General features: G+C 46.3%; 1 protein-coding gene across 1 annotated transcript in view; it reads right to left on the bottom strand.

Annotated features, from left to right (window-relative positions):
- LOC136995367 (neuronal acetylcholine receptor subunit alpha-7-like) overlaps nucleotides 1-23,810 on the bottom strand; it is a 52,449-nt gene that overhangs the window by 6,472 nt on the left and 22,167 nt on the right. Inside the window, exons 7-11 of the mRNA XM_067315994.1 lie at nucleotides 21,305-21,384; nucleotides 19,045-19,212; nucleotides 16,511-16,705; nucleotides 15,114-15,200; nucleotides 421-530 (exon numbers count right to left, since the gene is read on the bottom strand). Of these exons, the coding sequence (XP_067172095.1) occupies nucleotides 421-530; nucleotides 15,114-15,200; nucleotides 16,511-16,705; nucleotides 19,045-19,212; nucleotides 21,305-21,384 (640 nt within the window). The remainder of the gene's footprint in view (nucleotides 1-420; nucleotides 531-15,113; nucleotides 15,201-16,510; nucleotides 16,706-19,044; nucleotides 19,213-21,304; nucleotides 21,385-23,810) is intronic.

Below are 23,810 nucleotides of genomic sequence, written 5' to 3'. Positions count from 1 at the left end.
CTGCCAGTGACTGCAGTATGAACCTCTACAAGGCAACATGCCGGACAAACTGCCCAGCAGAGACTAGTAGGTGTTTGCTTAGTGCTTTGAAACGCCAAGTTTTATCAGCACCAGCGACTGCTGGATAAGAAATCAAGGCTGTTGCCTTTGGGGTCAGCACTTGCAAAGTGGGTGCAGAGTAAGCTGTCTCCTGGTTTAAGTTTAAAGAGAAAACCCAAATAATATATGCTGGTTTTAATGGAAACCCAAATTTAGTATATTCGTTCTTTTACGCTGGCAGCAAACACAGCAGTGTCACACATACTGTCTGTAGCTGGCACTTGGGATTAACTGAGAACAACTTCTGCCCCTCATTAGTTCACTATAAATTGTAATTTTTTTTTAGCAGGTTGTTGAATATTTACCGCCAAAGCTGCTTACCCATTTGGGCATCTTTCCTGCTTGAGGGTCATGATGGTGAAACTGTAAAACCAGCACCGTTACCACCACAGACAGACCAACGATGACCATGATGCTTGCGAAATATTGAGCTGCAATTGAAAGGAGGATTTGGTTAGGAGAGGAAAAAAAGAAAAGGCAAATAACATTCCTCAGCCAGGCCCTGAGAGCAGTCCTGTGTCACATCCAAACATCCTCTCCTCTGGCCATCCACACTATACACTGCTTGAGGCCTTTGCGGTTTTCAGTACATCTGCTCAGCCCTTTCGCCTCCACCTAGGGGAGGGCTAGAACCAGTGAAAGGCGTATTTGCTTTGCTTTTATTCCCGCTGCAGGGACGGCATGGTGCCTGTGGAGCTGACGAGGATGCTGGTCACGAGGCCCCGGTCCTGGGAGCCTCCTGGTGGTACCGGCAGCAGTGCCAAAGGCACATGCTTTGTTCGTTGGGTCACTGGACCCCTCAGCAAAGTGTGACCACGGCACCATTTCTCGCCTGTTCTCCCCATCACTGCCCACAGGGGTTAGGCATCTTCTTCAGCACCCTCCTCAGCCCTCAAGCCCACCTCCTCTGGCTCCTAGCTGTGCTTCCGCCTTACTGCTAAATCTAAGCCTGCCACGCAGGACAGAAATCGAGATCCTTGAAGCCAGAGCAGGGACCTGAAACCAGTCTAAGGCCCAGCACAGCCTCCTCATGCCGGGAGTTAGGTTGAGGCACTGGAGTGTGAAAAAGAAATGCCCACAGAGCTAGTGACGTTTGCTATGGCAAAATACTAGGGAGTGTGACAGTCAGATAACAGGGAGCAACATGGGGCAACGCGTGACACTGCCAGAGCTTATAACCTCTTCCTCTGCCCACCCCTCCCTGCCGAAGCTTGCAGGAAAAGTCAAGGATTTTAATAAGGACTCCAAGGCAAGTTCTGTGCCAGGCTCAGTTTCCTAACACCTCTTTTCGTTGCCTTAGCGGCAAAGAGCATATTCATAATAATGAGGTTCTGATGCCTTCCTGAAACCAACGCTAGAATTGCTTCAAGAGGCAGGCATAGCTTTCCACGGCCAAATGAATTATGCAGCTGGACTAGAAGAATACTCCTGAGGGCAAGGTGAATTGAAAGATCTCTGTTACACTTACTCATGAAAGAATAAAGCCAACGGTGGTGCAAAAACAGAACAAACCATGAACTCAGGTTTCAGAGAAGGTGGCTGATCTGACTCCAAAATGAGTCATATAATAGGAATACAGGCATGTTGACACCACTAGAATAATTAGTGCCATAAGTCACTAAACCCTGCAGCAAATTCTATGCATTTAGATGCCACCAATAAGACTTCCAGGCCTGAAGTGATCAATTAAAAATGGCTTTGGTTAGGATTTTTCATAGACCCTTGGAAAATTAACCTCTCAGTTGAATTTGAAAGGAACTTGGTATTACCTGACTCTTGAAAATCCCAGCCAAGGATTAGCTGAGGAATTCACATTCTTAGTTTCTTGTGCTGTAATCCCAAGAACAGAGGGCAGGAAATTGCTATGGAGGTCTGGAGTAAACAGGGAAAACAGTTCTCTCAAGCCGAGACTGGCAACTGTAGGGGACCTGTGGTGCCATAAAGAAAAATGCTATCTGTTCTTGCCTGATGGTGGGCAAGGAAGAAATGGCTGGGTGTGCATCACTTGCATTTCTATTTGGGTCCTTCTGGCCAAGGTACTGTTAAGTTTTAAGTCGGAGAGTAAGGATGGAGAACAGAGGGCATGGTGCTTCAGCTGTGTTATCAGTTTCAGGCGATAAAAAGTCACAAGTGTATCTGTGAAATGAAAACTGGCAGGTAGTCCAGCTAGGAGGAGATATGATGAGGCTGCTGCCCACTCTCCTGTGGCAAGATAGGGTGGACCTGAGAGCCACTGTTGATAAAGTAATTACTAGAGCTTCTGCCCATGGGTCTCTTGGTTCCAAAACACGGCTCTGTGCTCGCATTACGGATCCTGCGTGAGGGCAGAGCCACGGGCAGGGGTGGCTGAGACCGAGCCAGGCCTGGGATCAGTGACAGTTCACCTGTAAGGGACGGAAAACCTCCAGTCCTGAGCAGGTTCAGGAGTGAGGCAAACTGATGCTGACTCTGAAACAGTAGCTTTACCCCCTCAAATATTTCCTGGTCTTCCCTTCCATGGCTTAATCCTACATCTCCTCTTTCCCTGCAGCAGAAGAATATTCTCCTCCTGCAGCTCTCAAGAGAGCTCTGGTGGGAAAGACTCTCGTGCTGTCTCTCACACACCTCCCCAAGAGCGTGGCTTAATCCTCCTCCAGTCTGCTGGCCTGGCACCTCTGTCCCTGGCAGTCTTTAGCCCTCACCCCAGCCAGATCAAACCCATCATTTGACGAAAGCTTCAAGGGCCGCGGTCCCTTGTCACCTCCACCACCCCCTCTGCCATGACCACTGCTCTCTTATCCTCCTCCAGCAACCCTGTGAGCAGAGCTGCTGAGAGGACCAACCTGCAAGGCACGTAGGTACCACTTTCCTTGGAGCCATGGCACTGCCATCTCCACTCACCCTACTTTGGCCCCACATGATCAACCAACTCCACTCCTGGGCTTCTCTTGATATTGCCAAGCACAGCCACAGGAACAGAGATGCTGATCCATCAGATGTGGTACAGGGAACAAGCAACAGAGTAAGAACTGAGCTTCAACAGCTGCAATCCAGCCACAGGATTGTCCTCTTCCCTCCCCCCTGCCCCAGTATTTCAGAGTCCATCCTAAAGCCCACAGCACAGGTGCAATTAGGGCTTTGAGATTCCCACAAAGTCTCTCCCTTCCAAGTGTATCTGTCAGCAGCGGGCAAATGTGAACCTGATTTTACAAAGAAGCTCAGCCCATTTCATTTAAACACCTCGAGGAGAATACTCAATATCTGTCACTGAGAATGTTATTGTCTTATCTTACCCTGGAGCTCCTGGTTACCAAGATCTTTTCTAGGCTAAATGGGTCTGCGTGGAGGCTTTAATAAATGTCCCAGCCACAGGCAGTGTCAGCCCCCAGTGAAGGAGCAGCCAGCCCAGTCCAGAGTGCACCGGGAAGAGCGTGGGCCTGGGTGCTGGCTGTGAGTTGCTCTGAGGCAGAGCTGGGATGCGATTACCATGCTCTGGAAGAGAACTGCTCCCATTTTCTTCTTCTGTCCTGGACAGCTGCCACAGGGCAGGAAAAGGGACTGGGACACCAGCGTTTGGAGCCCCCGTATGCTCCTGCCTTGCATAGCGATGCTCCCCAGGGATGCGGAGGTCTGCACTGGTCGCTATTAGCTGTTCTTCATGTGACTTCAAAGCTGCATGCTGCTTTCTTCAGCAGTCATGTGTCAATGAAACAGCTGCTGCTCGTGCACAGGAGCTGATCTCTTTCAGGCATGAGGTGTCTGCTCTTTCATTGTTGATTTTCTTCCCTCTCTTTGCCAGAGGGGGCATGATGTAACACGCTACCTGGACAGCTGCTTTAACATCGGGAGCTGTCAGGCTCAGTCTCAGCACCATTAGAAGATGACCAGGTGCTGTAATCACAACAAATACTGATCTGACACAGCCACAGAGACCCAGTAAGTCTTTTTAAATGATCAGCGATGACAATAGCTATTTGTTCTTGCAGACATCCTCTGACATTAAAGAGTAAAACCTGTATCAAAAGGATGGCCTTGACTTGCAATCCAAAACTTCAGGAGTTTCCAGCACCATTTTAGGACATTCTGTGACATCACCCAGCATCAGGGAAGCACCTTAAGATTATTTTAGAAATGTTTTGGAGTGGAACTGGATTAACTTTAACTTTAAGACTAATTAATAGAACAAAGAAAATAAAACAGAAACCCTAAGAAAGGCAAGAAGATCCCAGAGTGATGCGTTGCTTTGTTAAAATTATTACTGAATACTGACAGGAAAATCAGTGTATTATCCAGATTTATTAACCCAGTTAATCATGGAAAGACAGAGCTTCCCCACTGCGGCAAGTTACAGTCCTGGTTTTATTATGAAATGGAGGAGGAGGAAGGGGAATGTCATACTCAGGTATTCACAGTGGTTGAACTGGATGCATCCCACTGGAGTCTGTGTTCCTTCTCCGCAGAAAGCGTCAGTAACTGCACCTGAAATGCTGGAGTGGTTTACAGCTGCTACTAGTCAGGTCATGTCAACCATTTGGTGTTGAATGCCTCCACTGAACTCTCAGGAAATGGGAGAAATGTCTCAAAACATGCACCAAATGAGCTGTGCACCACTGCACCTCTGGAAATGCTTCCAGTTCATAAGTTGCAGCCTGTGGAGGACTCAGGAGACCTCAGAGACCATCCCAGGGGCTTCCAGCCGTCCTGTTTCTCTCCTCCTATGGCAGAGACTGGGGCCAGTGCCAGGCAGACAGGGTCCCAGTACACAACAGCTGATGGCCCACCATTTGTGCAGAGTTTCTCAGAGACCAGGGCACCGAAAGGTGAAGGAGGGATTCCCTTCCTAGCTGATTTACCCTTGTACACAGAGAGCAAAGAAACAAGGAAAAGGATGTGGGCAGGAAAATTATGTCCATTACTGATGAGATCTGCTCTAGCTGGGCCACCATGTGTCATCCATTACCTCTCACTGATGTTAGAGAGCAAAGAGCATCGTCATGTTCCTGAACTGTGAGCTGATGCCTCATAAACAGAAAATGTCTTCAGAGAGTGAGAAATCTAAGGATTAGACTCTGTGTTTACCTTTTGGTTATGATACTTGTAGAGGGCATAGGGTCAGTGTTTTCAAGCTCTTCTCCCACACGCTTTTGAGGAGTAGAACAAGGTATTTGAGAAGAAGAACAGCTGTATTTTTTTCATAAAGAAAGTTGCAAAGCTTGAGACTTTGGGAACAGCACCATTGACCACGGAGCCCAAAACTGCAAAGAGCTGCTGAGACTGAGAATTTCCATTGCATGGAAGAAGCTGAGCAGAGGCCTGGAGTCAGCAAGCTGCCAGGCAGGAGCATCGAAGGGCGGGGGGGAAAGCACTCAGCAAAATCAAAAAGAGACAGAGAAAAATGAAAGGGCAGATGCTAGAGTGGCAGCAGCTGAAGAGATACAGGCACATGACAGAAAATGTCATAGGAGATTAATCTCGTTTTCTCCATCTAGTCAGAACCACTAATGGCTTCTGCTCTTAACTTAGAACAATCTGTAATTCTTGGAGCTGTTAAAGCACTGTGCTGCTTCCTTGTCTCAGCAATTTGCAGCCTTGTTTGCTGTATGACTGAACTGCAAGAAATCACCCCGAGCATCTGGTGCAAACATATTTATTCGCAGCTTACACCCTTCTTCTTTACTGAAATAAAATAAGCATGGTAAAGAAGAGCAAGAAGGAGACAAGGCTGTAAATATGTTAGGCTAGTAGAGCCCTGAGTAGCAAGTACTTATTGTGCATTAAGAACAGGCAAGCAGGTGAGCACAGTGAAAGAAGGGGACAGAGGGAAATGCAGTTTATATTACCTAGAGGCAACAATAACTCAGTTTTATCGCATGGCATTTGATATGTCCAGCCAAGGCATCAAGCATCGTGTGGATGTTAATATGGACTGAGGAAGTGACAGTTCCTTGTACTTATGAGTCCCAAGTTTTGTTTTTCATACACTCTGTGAACATACCATTTTTCAAGTGGTCCACACTTTCTGCAATAAAACACCTTTTAGAGCAAAATACAGGTTCTAGACCCAAAAGTGATGGTACTATTCTGAAGAGAGCTGGCAGGAAATAATGATTTGCACTGCCTTGGCGTTTACTTGGGTATGTGGGAGGAAAAAAAAAAAATCATTTGTCTTCCCCACAGGCATTCTGCACTGAGATATAGCGCATGGTAAATCCAAAATGGTCGAGCACTTCCCATGTTCAGCAGGACGCCTTGAAGTTCCGGGCCAGAAGAGTGTTTGTGGGAGAAACAAATCATCTGACTGGTTTGAGAGGTCTGAACATTTCAATTTAGGATTTGGCTTATGGGCAGAAGCATGCCTTATCTGATCTGACAAAGTACTTTGAAAGCAATACTTCCTGTGAGCACCGGCTGGGGCGGAGGGAGAGCAGCCAGCTCTCAGCTTGCTGTAGCCTTGGCCGCAAGCTGGAATCTGCCTGCTGCGGGTGCTCCTGGCTGTTTCGCTGTGTGGCTGTACTTTCTCTGCCACCTGGGGCCTGATCTGAAGGACTCGTGGTCTGCAGTGAGCTTTGGATCAAGACGAGAGGAAGAAACAGCCAGGCGAGGTTCGCTAAGTAAACATTTTAGGGTCACTTCTGCACTCTATCGCCCTTTTCTTGCAGTCATGGGACTGCTAAAGTGGAGATGCAGTCAAGGTGGATGCAGGAGGGTGGACGGGGATCCCAGAGCCCGTGTCACGCTGCGCTGGGAGGAGAGGCAAACCTGCCCTGACTAGGGCCAGGCAGGGATTTGGTGGTGTTTCTTTAAGAATAAAACATCTGAAATAGGCTGAATCATCTGAGGCTGGAAGCAACCAGGATCACAGAGCAGGAAGGAAGAGCGGAGCCCTCTGAACCTTTTCCATGCCATGCCGTGTGGCCCAAAGTGTTTTTGCCCCCGAGATGATATCGCAGGCAGCGGAATATGAGGGTGGGGAAGCAGCGCCAGCTATGCCCATAACTGCATTGCCTTGAATTTTCCAGGGCCGTTGCTTTTGGCCATACCTGACTACAACGGGCTGTGGATTGATCTGTCTTTCTGAAAAACGGGTTGATTTTTGCTAGGTAACTAAACATTACATTAGGAGCTGAATTTTTTAAGGTATTTAGTCCGTGAGTCCAACCCAGCAGCCCATCCTGAGACATTGATTCTTGAAAACATGCCTATAGCAATGCAAGATTAATGAGATCCTGGTGATTGCTTTATCAGGTACTGTTGGAAGTGCGTAAGCATGCCCACCAGCTGTATAATCTTAAGGAGGCTCTACTTAAAGGATAATTGTGAAGGGGCAGAGTTACAGTCAGGAATCTGTCTTGATCTGGGGAAGCTTCCTTCCTAGTTACTTCTTAATGCATGATTTGCTACCCTTAATTGCAAGGTTGCTTTCAAATGAATGATAGAGTTTAATGAAAGAGGTCAGGGATATGGAGTCTGCAAATAGGGAGGCACGATGCTCTTTAGAAAAGAGAATTCAGGCGTATGCCCATTGCCTAAGGAATGGATTGATCCTTTCTTCAGAGATGGTCACAAAACCATTAGCCAAAATGGACTTGATTATCCAGTACTGTTTATATGTTTCATGCTGTCTTTATCAAAATAAAAAAGCCCTTGCAGTTTATGACTGGATGTCTCAGATGTAGTTCTCAGATGAATTACATGACCCTCTAGTTTGAATGGACAGATCCAGAACTTCTACAGAAACTCTATTTCATTATGTTATTGTGTAATTTCAGTTTGGTCACTGAACTGGGATTGTTACACATCCACATGGATCTCCCTCCTCATATAATGCTCTCAGCTGGTGCACAAGTGTACTATGTATTAGGAGCAGGCTATCTCCATGGAATTGCTGGCTTTTCAAGTGAGAGACAAATCTGTCTGTAAGTTAATAGGCTTATAGAAACGTAAAGGGCAGTTGTTACCATACACCTGAGCTGTATGACACAGGCTTTAGGATTTCACCCAGTGATAGTGCAGCCAGCCCAGTAATTTCAGGTGTGTAACACGTCTGGAGTTCTGTGCATTTCTCTGTGTTTTTTCCTCATGAGATGATCTCCAGCTGTCTAGCTACACAGGCTCTTTATAAAAACTTTTTTAAAGAGAGAAATTAAAAGTAGGTCCAATCATGAGTGCAGCCAGACACACTGCCAGTGAGGCAGGATGAAGCCGTTCCCGGGGTGCGTAAGTTTAGGACACAGTTGCTGCCGTGTAATCATGGTCTGAAAGTCTGTTCAGGAGCCACAGTCCAGAGCTTTCAGTGCCAGGAGGGACCTCCAGGGCCCAGCAGTGAAGCAAGCCTTGCTCGTATAGTCAACTTGTGTTGAATTCTGGCCGAACCGTTGTGTTTGTGAATGCCATGGGACGTAAATACTCTTGATCCAAATGACTGAGCTGGTTTCTGTTGCTATGGGTGTTTAATTTTTTAAACATAAACAGAGGCATCCTTGCTCTGGTTCCTGGACTTTTCCTTTCTTCAGCATCACAGATGAGTTTGCAGAAGAGCAGCCCTTTAATTTTTGAAAGATCTCAATGCCTTGTGTGGCACATTTGCAATGCTGCTGAAAAGTGGGCTCTGGAAATATCTTGTTCCCCCAAACAGGGGGAAATTTCTGGAGAACAGGAGCAGGGGGACAAATGCAGTCACCCAGACTCCTAGCTGGAACATTTCTTGGCACAGAAAGGGCCTGGCTCACTGGGGAGGAAAAAGCTTCAGTACACATCACCCCGCAGTGTGTTGAAGCAGAAGAGTCCCAGTGTTAAAAGGCATTGAGCAACCTGCCTCTGATTTCTAGGCCAAGCTTTGCCACTTGCTCTTTACAGATGAAAAAAGTCTGCTTGTTGTTATTGTGTATTAACACAGCATCTATTGGGCTGCTTAGAAAACCGGAGTCCATCATGTGAGAAGTTGCACGTGGTGGGGGAAGAGAAAGTCCACTCCGGGCAGCTTTATGAACAGAGTACAAAGGATGTGCCAAGGAAGGGAGGGAGATATTTTGCAGACAGGTTACAACAGGAAAAAGCAGGCATCCTGCCCCACCTGCTTCCCTGTGCTTACTTAGGCTGGAAAGTGCCTCATTTATTGTAAATATTAGTCGAGGTCAAGAGAGACTAGCCTCAGTTAAGAAGAATCAAGATACCATTTCCTCATTTCTTTGCAAACAGATCAGACATGAGAAGCCGGTTCTTTTCCTCATGTTATATCAGAGCAGCTTTCCTGTGCCCCCTTAACAGAGTGACTGCAAGCAGCAGCTCTGAGAATTTCTCACGTTCTCATGGTTAAATAGTTAAAACTGAGGCCAAAAGGCAGAGAAAAGTAAGATATACAGCATGTTAGGGACCAGTGTTGTTGGACTGGCAAAAGGTGGGACTATTCATATGGGTCCAGGTGGCTGTGGATGCACGTTTAATTTTAAAAAACCCAAATCCTAACAATACAAAGCAGATTTTTCAGAGTGTATGGGTCAGAGCATCTCTGCTCCCACAGACATGAAGACGAGCAACAGTGACTTCTCCTGCAGTCCAGCAGTTGGTCTTTCTATTTCAGGATCGAATTGCTTGCATCCTTTTTAAACCGCATGCTTTAGAAGATTCATTTATTCCTGTAACCTGGTGCTAATCATGGCGATTCTCCAAGAACTGAACAAGCTGTCCAAGGGTCCACCACTTCCTCCCTAGGGATTTTCAGCTGGAATTGGATCATGCTGAAGAACTGCAATTATTACCTGCTATACCCCTTCTGGGATCGCCTGCAATATCATTGTGGGAAGATTATTCTGCGCTTCCCCATTGGAGTAGGGAAAAGGCTTTCAGAGCTCAAGGTCTGTCTATACCATACAGCCCAACAGTGAGTACTTGCTGAACAAGGGCTATTTAGATCCAGCAGCCAAATGGGCAAGCGGTCTTGCCCTGTTTGTCTGGGCTGGTGTCTGGAGTAGAGCTAGGAGTTAGGAGTAGGGATTTAAACTAAGCACGCTCTGGGACAGAGATGACAACCCACATCTAAGTGGGGCAATAGTGGAGAGGGGTGGAAGGAAAATGGTGCACGGAGGGCTGAACAAGAAAGGCCTCAGCAATGGTAGCATAGAGCGGAGGGGGCCCACCTCCAGAGTGTGTGCACAAATTCGCCCAGCCTGGGAAACAGGCAGGAGCAACTGGAGTCCTGTGTACAGTCACAAAAATTCAGCATAACTGGGATAACTGAGACGTGGAGATCACCAGACGCTCACACTGCTGGAGTCCTCTGATGGAGAGGTACAAGCCCTTCAGGGAAGACGATGTGCATTGCCCTCTACATGCAGGAGCAGCTCCTATGGTGGGTATCTATGGGACAGGTGACAGCTGGTGGAAAGCTTGTGGGCTGGGGTCAGATGAGAAGCCAGTGAGGGTGGCACTGTGGTGGGAGCCTGTTACAGACCACCTGATCACTGTGGGGAAGTGGATGGGGTCCTTTTTAGGCAATGCAGGGATACCTCTGTGTTGCAGACCCTGGTTCTCACAGGTGACCTGGACTTCCCTGTCATCTGCTGAGAGAGCAGCTGAGTGGAATGCAAGCTGTCAAGCGGATTTCTGGAGAGTGCCAGGAGTAGCTTCTGGATGGAGGAACAAGATGGGTCAACCAGAACTAGTGCACAGCTGGATCTGCTAATACTACCGAGGACGAACTGGCTGGGGACATGATAACTGGTGGCAGCCTGGGCTGTAGTGACAGTGAAATAATAGAGTTCAAGATCCTGATAGGATTGAGGGAGAAAAGCAGCAAAGTAAATACCCTGGACTTCAGGTGAGAAGATTTCACTTTTTTCAGGGATTTGCTAAGTGGGATCCCATAGGAGGCAGCTCTGAAGGCTAAAGCAGCTCAGGAAAGCTGCCAGGGCTTTAAGGACAGCAGTCTCCAGGTGCAAGAAAGATCTTTCTCGCTACTCATAGAAACAAGCAGACACATCAGGAGACCAGCATGGCTAAACAGGGAACTCATGGCAGAGCTCCAATGCGAAAAGGCAGCATATGGGGGATGGGGGTGAAAGTAGGGATAGACTGCAAAGGAGGAATTTAGGAACATTGTCTGGGCGTGCAGGACTGGTGTTAGGAAAGTTAAAGCTCAGCAGCTGAGATTGCCGAGGGACATCAAGGGCAACAAGAAGAGCTTCTACTGCTACAATAACATCAAAAAGCTCAAAAAGGAAAACATGGGCCCACTGGTGAATGGGGTGGATGATTTAGTGAGAGCAGACAGAAATAAGGCCAAGGTGCTCAGTGCTGTCTTCGTCTCATTCTTCACTGTCAAGGTCTCCCAGGTCTCTGTGCTTACAGAGTTCAAGGAGAAAGAGAACTACCAGCGGTGGATTAGGATCAAGTCAGGGATTACTTGTCAGGTCTCAACCCATACAACCCCTACAAGTCCGTGGGACCAGACAGGCTGCACCACAGGTGCTGAGAGGGCTGGCTGGTATCCTTGCAAGGCCACAGAGACTGGGGAAGATCCCTGAGAACTGGAGAAAGGCAGTTGTTGCACCCGCCTTTGGGAAAAGCCAAAGGAACAATCTGGGGACCTACAAGCAGGTCGGCCTCCCTTCGATCCCTGGGAAAATCAGGGAGCGAGTCCCTGGAGAACATTTCTGGGCACTTAAGGCAGAAGATGGGTAACTGGGAACAGTCAGCCAGGAATTATCAAGGATAAATCAGGCCTGACCAACTTGATTGTCTTCTATAATAAAATGAAAGGGGACAATGTCTTGACTGGAAATAACCCTGAGCAACCTGGTCTGACCCCATGGCTGACCCTGCCCTGAGCAGGGTTTGGGCTAGACACCTCCCCTGATCCCTTCCAACATGAGTTATCTTGTGATCCTGTGAAGCAGGAGCTCCCATTAAAGGAGGATTGCCAAGTTTCAGAGCACGCCAGCCCAGACTGCCTGGTTGCACAGTGGACCCCAGTCAAGGCTCAGTGTGCTTTTGGGCTGTAACAGGAGAGCGTCAGGTGAGAGTAGCCAGGGGTTTGCTTTAGACATCCCTTTTCTGGATAGCTCAAGTCAGTCTCCAGGGTCTAATAGACCATCCATGTATTATAATTTTTCTTTTACAGTGTTTTACAGTGTGAAGTTTGTTTAATGAACAGATGAAAGGAACAAACTGTCTTTGACCTACATGACAACTTTGATAGGTGCATTTCTAATACATTTGATATGCTCCAATTATTTCTGAATCATGAAAAAACTTGCAATAATACAGGCTGCCAAGAAGGCATATTTAATACACTAGTGGTGAGAAGAGAGTCCCTTATCTTATTCTTGGCTTTGTGATCCAAAAATGATGAAAAGGTGTGAGAGGTCCTAATACTTGAGCAGCCAACAGTCACCTGGAGAAGGGGACTTGACCCAATAGACCTCCCCACCACCCTGCTGATATTTGATGTCCACACATCTGCAATAGATTAGGTAGTAATTTGCTGAAACTTGTTATTCCAGCATGAAAATCTGTAATAATACATAACTCTTCATAGCTTTTTTTGGTCCAAATCTTTTTATCGTCTCTAGTATGTATTAGGAGGAATTGGTCTAATTAAAGCTACTGCACTGGACATAGGCAAGTGTATCCGTTTAGTAATTCCAGCTGGCTTTTGTTACATATTATGTGAAGCAAAATTATGTAAAGATCTGTCAGATGCCTTGTCTCTCCTCCCCACACAGCAAGTTTCTCTGAAACTGTAGCTGCCCCTGTAGAGTCCTAGATACATGTATGGCAGGGGCCTTGTTAGCTTTTTGGAAGCCCATCTTACTTGGGAAAAGAGTCATGCTGACTTTCAGCAAGGTGCCCAATTTATTTGGAGGCTTTCAGAAACTCTTGCTTAGGGGCATGCTGCATAGCCCTGTGAGTCACCATCCTTCCCGACTGTTAGGTCTATCTAACTCCCTGAAGTTAGATAATGAGGTTGTGCGACTAAATGTCATTTTGCTCTTTTTATGGTATGCCTCATGCTAGGCCTTAGTTACACAATGATGAAGCACACCCTCCATCGGCACCTAGATATATTGTTGAATATATATATTTTTTATTTCTACTGTCCTCTGTGTGTATCTTAGTCATGATTTGAACAAAAATATTGGCATTAGCTCAGGAGATAATATAATTTTTCAGGTCCTAGTTTTTCCTATGGTGTTCATTCTTGCTTACTCTTTAAACCAGAACAGGTTTACTTTCCTTACCCTGCTATGAGGCCAGGGAATGATGCTTTCCCCAGTTCAAGCGCAGGCCCCCTTAGTCCTGATGAAAGAGACCGTCATCCTTGGCTTTGCTCCCGCCAACATGACATGCTTATCTGTGGCTTCTCCTTAAAGAATATGCCAATGCTAATTCAGGCTCTGCACTCAGCCCCACTTGCAAGCAACACGAAGGCAGCGTACAGGCCTGTGCCTTTACTGATCACATCTTGCCGCTTGGCCTTCCCCTTCTCCCCTGTTTAGCTGTCCCAACTCTGAAGGGTTTCTGCATCCTCAGGCCAGAAGAGGTGGGGAGTCACCTGCAGCTGCTGGCAGTCCGACCTGCCTTGGTCCTTTCACTTCTCCCTATCCTTCTCAGACAGCAGTTTCAGGAATTTCATGTGGCAGAGGCTGGAGTCATTGACGTGCATCGCCAATGGGACCGCAGCCTGAGATCTCTCCTTGCTCCTGTTGTGCTGCTGTGGACTTGCAGAGCTGTGTATGTATTGCACACAGAAGTGACCTTCCCCTTCTGCAGTTTGTATCACACTGAACCTCAAAAACAACATGAAAGCAAGACCTGCATTTTCACTGTGCCTGGCAGTGTTCATAATACCCAGCCAGCATCTTTGTGGGCCAGCTTATTGGTATGACAGCCCCATAACAAGCAATCAGTCTCTCCTAATGCCTCAGTTTATCTTGTGGAACAAGAGTGAATCCCTCATCTGCCTCGTTATCTGACCCTCCAGAAAGAACAAACTAATGAAGCACATGATTAGAGCACTCTGTCTTTCCCGTATGACTTTGGGAAAATCATTTAATCCTTCACAGCTTCATTCCTTGCCTAGAAAAAGGGAAGAATGATATTTCTTCCAGCTCCTTCTCTACCCTTCCCATCCATGTCTGCTTTATCTGCTCAATCTGCAAGCTTTCTGGGGCAAACACAGTTCTTTACTGTGTGGGCATGTGTGTGTTCAGCACTTGGTATTATGGGCCTTCACCTGGAGCCTTCTGATACCACCACGGTAAAAATAAAAGTAATAATCCACCATTCTGAGTCCAGGTAAGGTCTTTTAGATGTTTCCATGACTACCTCTTAGGCTATAATAAAAAGGCTTATATGGCATAAGCTTGGATTTCTTATATTGTCTTCCAGGGTAGTTACAGTGGAAGTCACCAAGAAGATAATCTGGTCAATAGCTTTCATCAAATGTTAGAAATCACCACCACACCAGTGATGTATTTGAATTTCGACTGCAATCTCTTGAATTGCTCTTGGGGTAGACAGAAGAGAGGAGGAGGAGAACTGGCAGGGAGAGATGCATAAAAGGAGGGAAGGCAGGTCATGTGGGCAAGGAAAGAATTTTTTCCAGCCAGCAACACTGAGATTTTCAAAAGCTCTGTGTGGGACCCGCTTCATTCAAAAAGCTGCTGAAGCAACTTTACAGCCAGGCGCAACGAATCCAGAGCCAGGGCTGAGTATTATTCCAGTATTCACTCCGTGCCTGTGCCCTGAAGGTGCTGGGTCTTCAGCTTTGCCCACCTAAACCTCCAGGTTTTGTGTTAGTCCTATGTCCTCTGCACCTTGCAGTTACCAGCTTATCTGATGTTTTCAAAGCCCCTTTGCAACCCTCATGTAGGCTCTCTTCATATGCACAAACAGTGAAGGCCCAGACAAAGATTTTCTCCTGACACTGCTGAAATGCAAAACTCTATTAAAAAAAAGATTCAGTCCTCAAACCGGCTTTGCACAGCTCTTAGGAAGTATCATAGGGTGTGCACAGAGCGACAAAAGCAACCTACCTATCAGTGGGACTGAGTCAGAAGTTGCAGGCATGATCTCAGCCACGAGCAGCATGAATACAGTCAGGGACAGCAGGACAGTGATACCTGCAGGGAATGAAAATAGAGAGGAAGGATGAGGAACGTGATCTCTGCAGCTCCTCTTACGATGTCTGTGCTGATAAATATAACCTTGTCCTGATCTACAGCTAAGCCAAATGCATGGCTTTGTGCTTGTCAAGACAAATGAGAGCTTCTGTCAAGTGAGAGTATCTTTGGATGCATCTTTGGCCACTCTCTTTCCCCTTGTCTCAATTACTCCCAAAACCTTGTTCCTCTTAAAGTGATGGAGAAGTCTTTGCTGCTGAATGAAATGAAGCTTGCAGAACTTGTAAACTGTGCTGTTTTTGCAAAACTGGGCTCAAGCAAAGCCCAGCCAGTTTTTAAGAGCTTCCAGAGACTTCACAGTCACAAGTAATCTTTGGCTGTTGCTCATTGTATAATGCCCTCCGTACAGCTGCAACCTGATTTAAACGTAGCTCTTTGTTTATTTGCTCCCTCTGGAAAGGCTGTTGCAAAAACTCGCCGTTCTGGTGCTGAGAAATCACCTTCTGTTTCACAGCCTGCACGAACATTATGCCCTATTTTTTGTGTCAGCATCGCCTTTTAGCTCAAATAATTCTTTTTCTTGACTTCCCCCTCTTCTTTATAGACAGCAGTCCTATTCCGCTTAGTTCTTGTTTTGCTTCATGGAAGCCAGGCCACTCAGTTTTCCAACTGCTCTACGGACCCTCAGTGCACTTGTTCCTTTCTGAATGTCTTTGCCCTGACCAGTTTTGTGCACAATATAAAAATTAAGATCTCACCTGGGCCAGTTTTGTGTGTTTCCTGCTTTCCCCTGTCTTCTACTCTTGGAAGCACATATAATAGTAAATCACATTTAACTCTTCTTTGACTGTCACTTCTTTGCATTTACGGGGAACTCATAGCTTGGTGGTTTGGGGACTTGAGGACCTGGAAGATGAGAATCCAATGCCCAGTCACTGCTGCTCGTGACCCTTCAGAGAGCCACTCCACCTCTCCGTAACTTAGTACATCCTAGCTGGAAAATGGAGCTAATCAGCTGTGAAATGCATTGAGATGCACTAAGGAAAAGAGCGACAGGGGAGAGAGTGTTATCATTGCTGCCTGTGCCAGTGAAAAGTTTTGCCTCATCCCAGGATAAAATCAAAAGGATGATGTCAGTAGAAGTACGTAGCACAGTATGTGTGAATGTCTTACAGAAAGCTGTTACCCTGGTTTCTCCAACCAAACAAGTGCTTCAGTTGCTCCTCCAGGGAAATCTTTTTTATCAAGCACCATTTATTTCCCATTTTATGGAGAAGACTTCGAAAGGAAATGAATTTTTTAGCACTTACCTAAAGAAATCTTCTCTCCTGAATCAGCTGGCAAGAGGAAAACAAGCAATGCCAAGGCAGATATCAGAACGCATGGAATCAGCAGGTTCAAGCCATAGTAGAGTGTGCGTCGGCGCATGGTGACGGTATATGTCACATCTGGATATGGTTCTTTACAGCATTCATAATACATCTCGTTCCTCTTTCCTGGGACACCTGTAGAGAGGGGAGATCAGAGCAGTGGGGAGAGGTATCCCTGGAAAGGGGCCAAGCACATGATGGTTTATGGCACCTCTAATCACATGGTCTCTCACTGGAGCTGAAGGACCTCCAGGGACCACGTGGTCTATCCTGACCACAAACAGATCCAGCCCTACGGAGGATGTTCCTGGCACAGGCAGTAACAGCCACCTTGGTGCTTCAGTATTTTTCGCTTTAAGTCTTAAGCCAGCAATGGGGTGAGAAAAAGGAGACAAACTGAGCCCTGTCTTGACCACTGAAGCAGTTGTTCCCTCACAGAGGATCTAGTGTAGGGGTGTGAGCACGCTACAACTACCTCCAGACAGTCTAGGTTCAGACCTGAGCGGGCATCTCGTCTGACTCCTGAGGTTCAGTCTGAGGGAAATGGAAGGGATTTCTCGCCACCCCAACCTCCGTGGGGTCTCTTACTGCTCAATACTTCCAAATATCAGACCCAGGAGTGCTTTGAAGTGTCTTGTGGCAACTGAGAAGGGAGAAGAGAAACCCCTAAGGCTGTCACCAGGCAAAAGTCATTTTCTAACGCTATGGCCACAAGGATGAAAACATGGTGAACAGATTAAGGGGCAGAAGGGACAAAGTATGTCTTTTTTCCTCAGCTCGAAGTTGTTTGAAAGCTGAAATACATCACTACAGGGTTAAACCAGCTGTTGTAACTCTTAGTATGTCAGTGTCTTCAGCAACCTCTGAGGCAGCTGTGCAAGATTCCTGCTGTTCCTAATCCTGCTTCTGCATTTTCTGAGGGTTTTTTTCATGCCTTTTGAGTACTCAGAACCTGGCTTAGCCACAGAGACTCATCTGGGCCAAATAAACACGGTTCTGACCATCCCAATCCCAACAAGGAAAGATTTGCAAACAGTGGCCAAAGGATAATGCAGCAAAACATACCTTCTGCCTCCCTGCAGAAAGCAAATGGTGACAAAGGGAGGATGTCATATTCACTAGCCCATGCAGCAGATTTTCTGCAGGACAGGTGCCGCTAGTGGTTATTTTTCTGTCATTCTCTTATATAGTACTTGCTTTGTTTCATCAGGAAAAACAAATATGATATGACTTCCGTTTTCAAAAGGGGTGTCAAGTTAAGCTTAAAGTCTGTCACCTCTGAGGGTTAAGAAACATAGCTGTCCAGCACAGCTGTACTGTGGATTGGCCAAAGTGACCAGGTTGCAGAAGACCCTGCTTGGCAGGGACATCTAAGACTCTGCTTGGCAGGGACAGCAGCAGCACAGGAAATGTCAGGGGAAGTTGGAAGAGCTCAGCATCTTGTACCTTTCCTGCCACCATTGCTTACCTCCTTTTTGTTTCTGCCCACATGACAGAAGATGCTATGGCGTGTTTGTTCTGGCAGGAGCGTGGCAAAAGCTCCATAAAGGATATGGCCGTGGCTGGCTTATGGTGTTAACTATTACTATAGTTGTATGGGCTAGTTAAGGGTCAGCTCTGTCCGTGCCTTATCTGGGAGGAAGACAGATAAATCCAAAGCCAGTCTCTTCATCAGATACACAAAGCTACCGGACAGAAATAGCCACTATAAAGGAGTATGTGAAAGCCAGGACTGCTCTGAAATGGACTGATTTTAGGAGGTCTCCTTGACTACGCGTTTGGACTAGCAGATGAAAGATCCTGTCTCTGAGTTCTCTGTAGGGTGGTCTAAACTCTGTTGATTTCCATAGCATTGCTTCTGATTTAGACTTACATCAGTGAGTTCATAATAAGGCACTAGGAGCTAGCTCTGAATAACTAATTCTGGGCATAGGATCCTCTTTTTAAAAACACAGGTGTCTTCTGAAGCACAGAAGAGAACAGAGATATCTTGAGCTGCAGTTATTTGCAGGAACTGATAGACACTTTGATCATTTTCTGGGCGAGAGGAATTCATTTCTGTAAAAGCTCATTCCAATTTCGCTGAAATAGTGTTTTTAAACCCAATCAGTTTTTGGCTGATGTGCTAGAATAGATGTGACATTATGCTCAGTGTGTCTGTATGAGACACAGATCCAAATTTAGTACTGACAAACTGCTCAAACACATCAGGACCAACAGATTCCATTTACGTACAGGTTCCCCTGAGCTTCATGCTGCTGCTGCAGAACACAGTGTTTTCAGACACATTTGAATGAATGTGTTTGAAAAATTCTCTCTGATCAGTGTTTTTTTTTTTTTTTTTTTTTGCTGACTTTTACATAAGAGCGTTTAACACCTGTATTTCAAACTTCCCAATTGGATTGCTCATTTCTCTGTACTTGGGTTTTGCCTTTGAAAATTAGACTATGGAAGATTTTAGCCCGTCAATTTACCCGCTAAATCCCATTCTCCATTTGAAATGTAGTTAGAAATATCAGCCTCAAGCATCTGCAGATCAAGTAACCAGCCACTGTGGGTCCAGGAGCCAAACTTCAAATCACACTTCTGCACATCAAAAGGGAACCAGCGGACATCAATGTAACACGTGCTCTTCAAAATGCCTGTAGATAGAAATATGTGGAATCAAATGTGTGCAGGGTGCAGCCCATCAAATGGGGAGGACAGGGTAGGGGTACAGAGTACATGGGTGTCCAAGTGGTGCTGCTGGGTGTACCTGGACAGGCTTTCTAAAGGGGTTCCTCCTTAAGGCTTGCTCAATTTCTGACACGCACAAAAGCCCTGAATTAGACCTACAATCCCTTTGAACATATGTTTTTATGCTAAACCTTGCTCACTGGCGGCCTTTATCTTCTACACGCTAATCTGGGCCTTTGTTTTAACTCTGGATGTGTCTGGTTCACTCGTGGGCCTGCTGCTCTGCAGCCTTCACCTCACCTCACATGCTCACCATGCCTTGCCAAGCTCAGAGAAGAGGCAGTTCTGCTTCATCAGAAAATTATCTCAAATGCCGAGCTGACCCTACCTGTTTGGAATAACTGTTTCTGCCTGCTCCCTAAAACACCAACTAATGTGAATCCCACTTTTAAGTCATATAACTGAACAGAGTTTCGTGCTCCTCAGTAAGTGCTCAAGCTGTGCCTTTTGAAAATTAAATCTCCAAAGCAGAGAGTCCTTTGTTATTGTCTCCGTCTACTGTTGCAAAGGCTGAGGATGCCGTTCATGATCGCTTCCCTGCACAAACAGTGCTGTTCTGGGGTGGCTGGATTCCTTTGGTTTGTTCCTTTATGCTCAGGTGGGTTTCCCTCCTGCTGTCATGGCCCTTTTTGGACTGGCTACAGGGAGTCTTTTCTCCCATTTTCTCATGAATCTCGGCTCCGCTCCCTTCCTTAACAACAGACTGCTGTCCCATTCTTGTCCGTCATCTCTGCTTCTCCGCCTAGCCATATGTACTGGAGCTTGTTTCTCTAATGGACAGCAACAGTGAGTACAGCCTCCTCTTGGAGTCAAGGGAAATAAAACTTTCATGAAGCTTTGGGAACACTCTTTTCCCTTCTGCAGTATTTTCCCATGTCTCAATTATTCTAGCTGCTTCTGCGAGCTCTTGGTGCTGTTAAGTAGGCTGATTATGAACATTTTCCTTCAAAAATGGATTGGACAAATTATTTTACCAGCAGTTAAATTCTTGTAAGTAAAGATTTCCTGTGCTTTGCATAACAGATTTCCTTTACTGCTTATTCCTTAGCTTCTCTTTCCTTGGGGTCTTAAGTAAGCAGTTCTCCACCATGGAGTTTGCAGCTCACTCTGGATGCAGTCTGCATACGTGGTACCGCTTCTCCTACTCCATCGACAGAAAAGAGACTAGCAGGGCACCAGATCTGCCTAATACAGGCACCACCTGCATGATCTACCTAAACAGACCCTGGGGGCATGGAAAAGGCTCTGCCCTGGTGAATGCCAACTTTTTCATGTTGTCTTTTGCTCCCTGGAGAACAGCCTTACCCGCAGATCTGTCCCAGAGAAACCACATGAGTGCTTTAAGTCATCTCAGGGATAGGGATCACCAATGAACCTGTGGATATGCTTGGAGTCGGTCTGCCAACAGCTACCTCAAAAAGCTTGGGTGTTTCTTGTCCACCACAGCAAGCAACTGTGGGAATAGCCTGGGTGTTTGCTGGTAGGTCACACCTGCCAGGACCCTGCGAGCACTGGAGTCAGCAATATGCCTGGAAAGCAGGCGAGGACCAGAGTCTGGCCAGCTCTGGACTGGGCTCAGCCTAAGACTGCAGTACACAGAGGGCTTTGGTGGGAGAGCAGTGCTGCTCCTGTGACTCATCCTGTAGTCACAGCTCTCTTCACTCGCAAGAAAGAGCTAACCGGGTTGCACGTAAAACCTCCCCCTGTGATAATGTGCCGTGAGGGTGCACACCACCTTGCTTTAGATGGTACCTCTGCTGGGCTCTGAATGTTGGAAGCAAACTGCTCAGGAAATACATTTATTCGTTTATGAAGTGGAAATCTGCCACTAATAACGGACCTAAATCACTTCAGCAGGTCTGTCCCATAATAGATGGCTTGCAAAATTTCTACCCACAGACTGCTTCCAAATGCTTGGATTTCATTCATAAAGGAAAACTGTTTGTAATTATTCAAAGATACACATTGATTTAAAGCAAACAAACGTGTTCTGCATACCTGGAGGAATATATTGACAGGATCCAGAGTAATTCACCAGCACATTTGTGTGAAATGTTGCATCAAATCTTTCATCAGCGCTGCAACACAATGAGAACAAAACAAAACCAAGAGAGAGCCAACAGACGTATGACTTTGGATGTAGTAGCTCTCAACAGAACAATACTCTTTTGTCAGAATTTAATGTACAGGATGTCTGAATTAAGGGCTGTCTTACGCCTAGGCAAAGGGCCCACCCCCATCAGTAGCTCACCTTCTCATAGACGTTGTTGGCCTGTGCCTGGGTACACTGGATGCTTGCCCTAACGTCCTTGAGGAAGGGAGAGGCAGAGCTGGTGATGTCTCAGGGCAAAGGCAGAAGGGAAGGGAGCGGGGGTAGTGTCCCGCCAGGAGTCTCCAAAGACCAGACAGTCGGGAGGACGAATCTTTTCTGGGACTTCTGTCAGAATCGGGCAGCTCACAGTGTAAATTAAGCTATTTGTTACCCAGGTCTGCGGGAACAGTCCTGCAGTCTTTCAGGATGCGTGGGGCCAGCACTTTGCTTCACGCAATGGATGAAAGCACTGGCAAGAAGCTGTTTTGGATCTGGGGCTTATATGGGGAGACTGACTGAGACTGTAAGAGCAGAAACCAGGTGAAAGGGACCAAGAAAAAACATTTCTTTAGATTCCAGCAATTCTGAGGTAAAGAAGCCATCTTCAAGGGAGCAAGCGTGGGGGCTCGCTCCAGAGGGTCTCTTGGGAAGAGGTTAAATGCAGAGCATTCCTATAGCCTGTAAAAAGGCTTTACACAGTAGCCCCTTGCTTATCACGGCTATATGCAGGTCGGTCATGTTTGAGCATGACTCCAACGTTTTACTGGGCACGTCCTGTGTCACAGCCAGACATGAGTCCATCACGTGGCTGGGCATAGATGTAGCCCACTCCTGGGGCTCCCAGGAGATGTCACACAGCAGCGTGGAAAATTTGGACCCTTTGTTCCCCCTGTGACCTGCTCTTTATTCATGTCCAAGGAGTCCTTGCACATGACAGTAATGGGGGCAGGCTGAAAGTGAGGCAAACTGTGCTGGTGAGCGGAAAATGGCCTGCTGGTGTAGACGCTCCTGGCCTAAAGAGAAAAAGAAGTGTAGGAGAAGGAAACTATACTCAGGGCACAGTGCTAAGCTACTCTAATGTAAAAGAGTGAAGCACAATGACAGTTCTGTCAGGAGCTTTCTGTGGGCTTGAAAAACAAAATCGAATCACAAAAATTTGGGGAGAAGAGCACATGACTCAAGATGAGCATAAAAGAAACAGCACAAACAAATGGGCATAAAATTGAAAAAGCTGAGGTGATAACTAGCTGGAGACATAAAAGGCGGCAAGACACAATGGCATGAGTGCAAGTCAGAACAGGGGATGAACAGGTTAAAGAAGTGTGCATACAACAGACTCCCATTGCCACAGCTGATGAAATTTACTCTGGAGTAGTGAAGGAACTGGCCAAAATACTCCCTGAAGCATTAACAATTATCTGTGAGAGCTCATGGAAAATAAGAAAGGGCGTAGTGAACTTGAGATGATCAAAGAATATTCAGATGATCTTTTTTAAAGGGTGAAGTTATAGACACATCAGCCTAACTTCAAAGATAACAAGGTGATAACAGCTGGCATGGATTTGTCAAGGGCCAGTTGCATCAAATCAGACTAATTTTCTTCTTTGTCAGGACTGACTTACTGATTAAGAGGAGGCAGGAGATATGTCTGGACTTCAGAAAGCCTTTGCCACATAATGTTCTTATAAACAAACTAAAGAAATAGGGAACAGATTAAATGCCTGCTGGTTAGAGACTGAATCTCGCTGAGTTGTTATCATGGGCTCATAGTTGAACGGTGAGCAGTAAAGCTGACGTAAAGAATAACCGTTATACAATTTCCAGGTGACTGCAAGTTTCCTTCAGACACCTTGGAGTGAGGGCTTGGAACAGAAAATGGACCTTGGCAAACTGGAGAGACCAACAGAATGAAATTCAATCCGGATGACTGTGAAGTATTCCCCTTAAAACTGTCAGAGACAGACAGACATAGGAAAACCTGGTAAGGCAGCAAGTCTGAAGGACAAGGTCTGGAGTTTATGATGGATCAAAAAATAAGCCCAGAAATTAGATGTTAGTGAGCATACAAGCAGAAAACCCTCCTTCAGGAACATGTTAAAGGAAACGTGTGGGCAGGTGTGGAGATTAGTATATCACTCCATTGCACACTGCAGAAGTCTCGGCTAGAGTGCTGAATCCAATCTTGGCGAAAAAACAAATTGGACTGTTTAGAGGAGAACAGCGGTAATGGAAAGAGATTTAGAAAATGTGGATGACGAGGGAAGCACAAAGAAACTGGCCTTGTTTAGTCCAGGCAGGAAGACTAAGGCAGAAACATGATAATAATTTTCCAGGAGAGACACAGTAATTACAGGAAGAATATGGGTTCGTTGTTCTCTGTATCCACTGTGAAAATGGAAGGAAGACATCCAC

Source organism: Apteryx mantelli, chromosome Z (assembly GCF_036417845.1).
Source record: "Apteryx mantelli isolate bAptMan1 chromosome Z, bAptMan1.hap1, whole genome shotgun sequence".
Taxonomy (NCBI): domain Eukaryota; kingdom Metazoa; phylum Chordata; class Aves; order Apterygiformes; family Apterygidae; genus Apteryx; species Apteryx mantelli.
The sequence above is the reverse complement of the archived record's forward strand: the minus strand, read 5'-3'. Positions and strand labels throughout refer to the sequence as shown.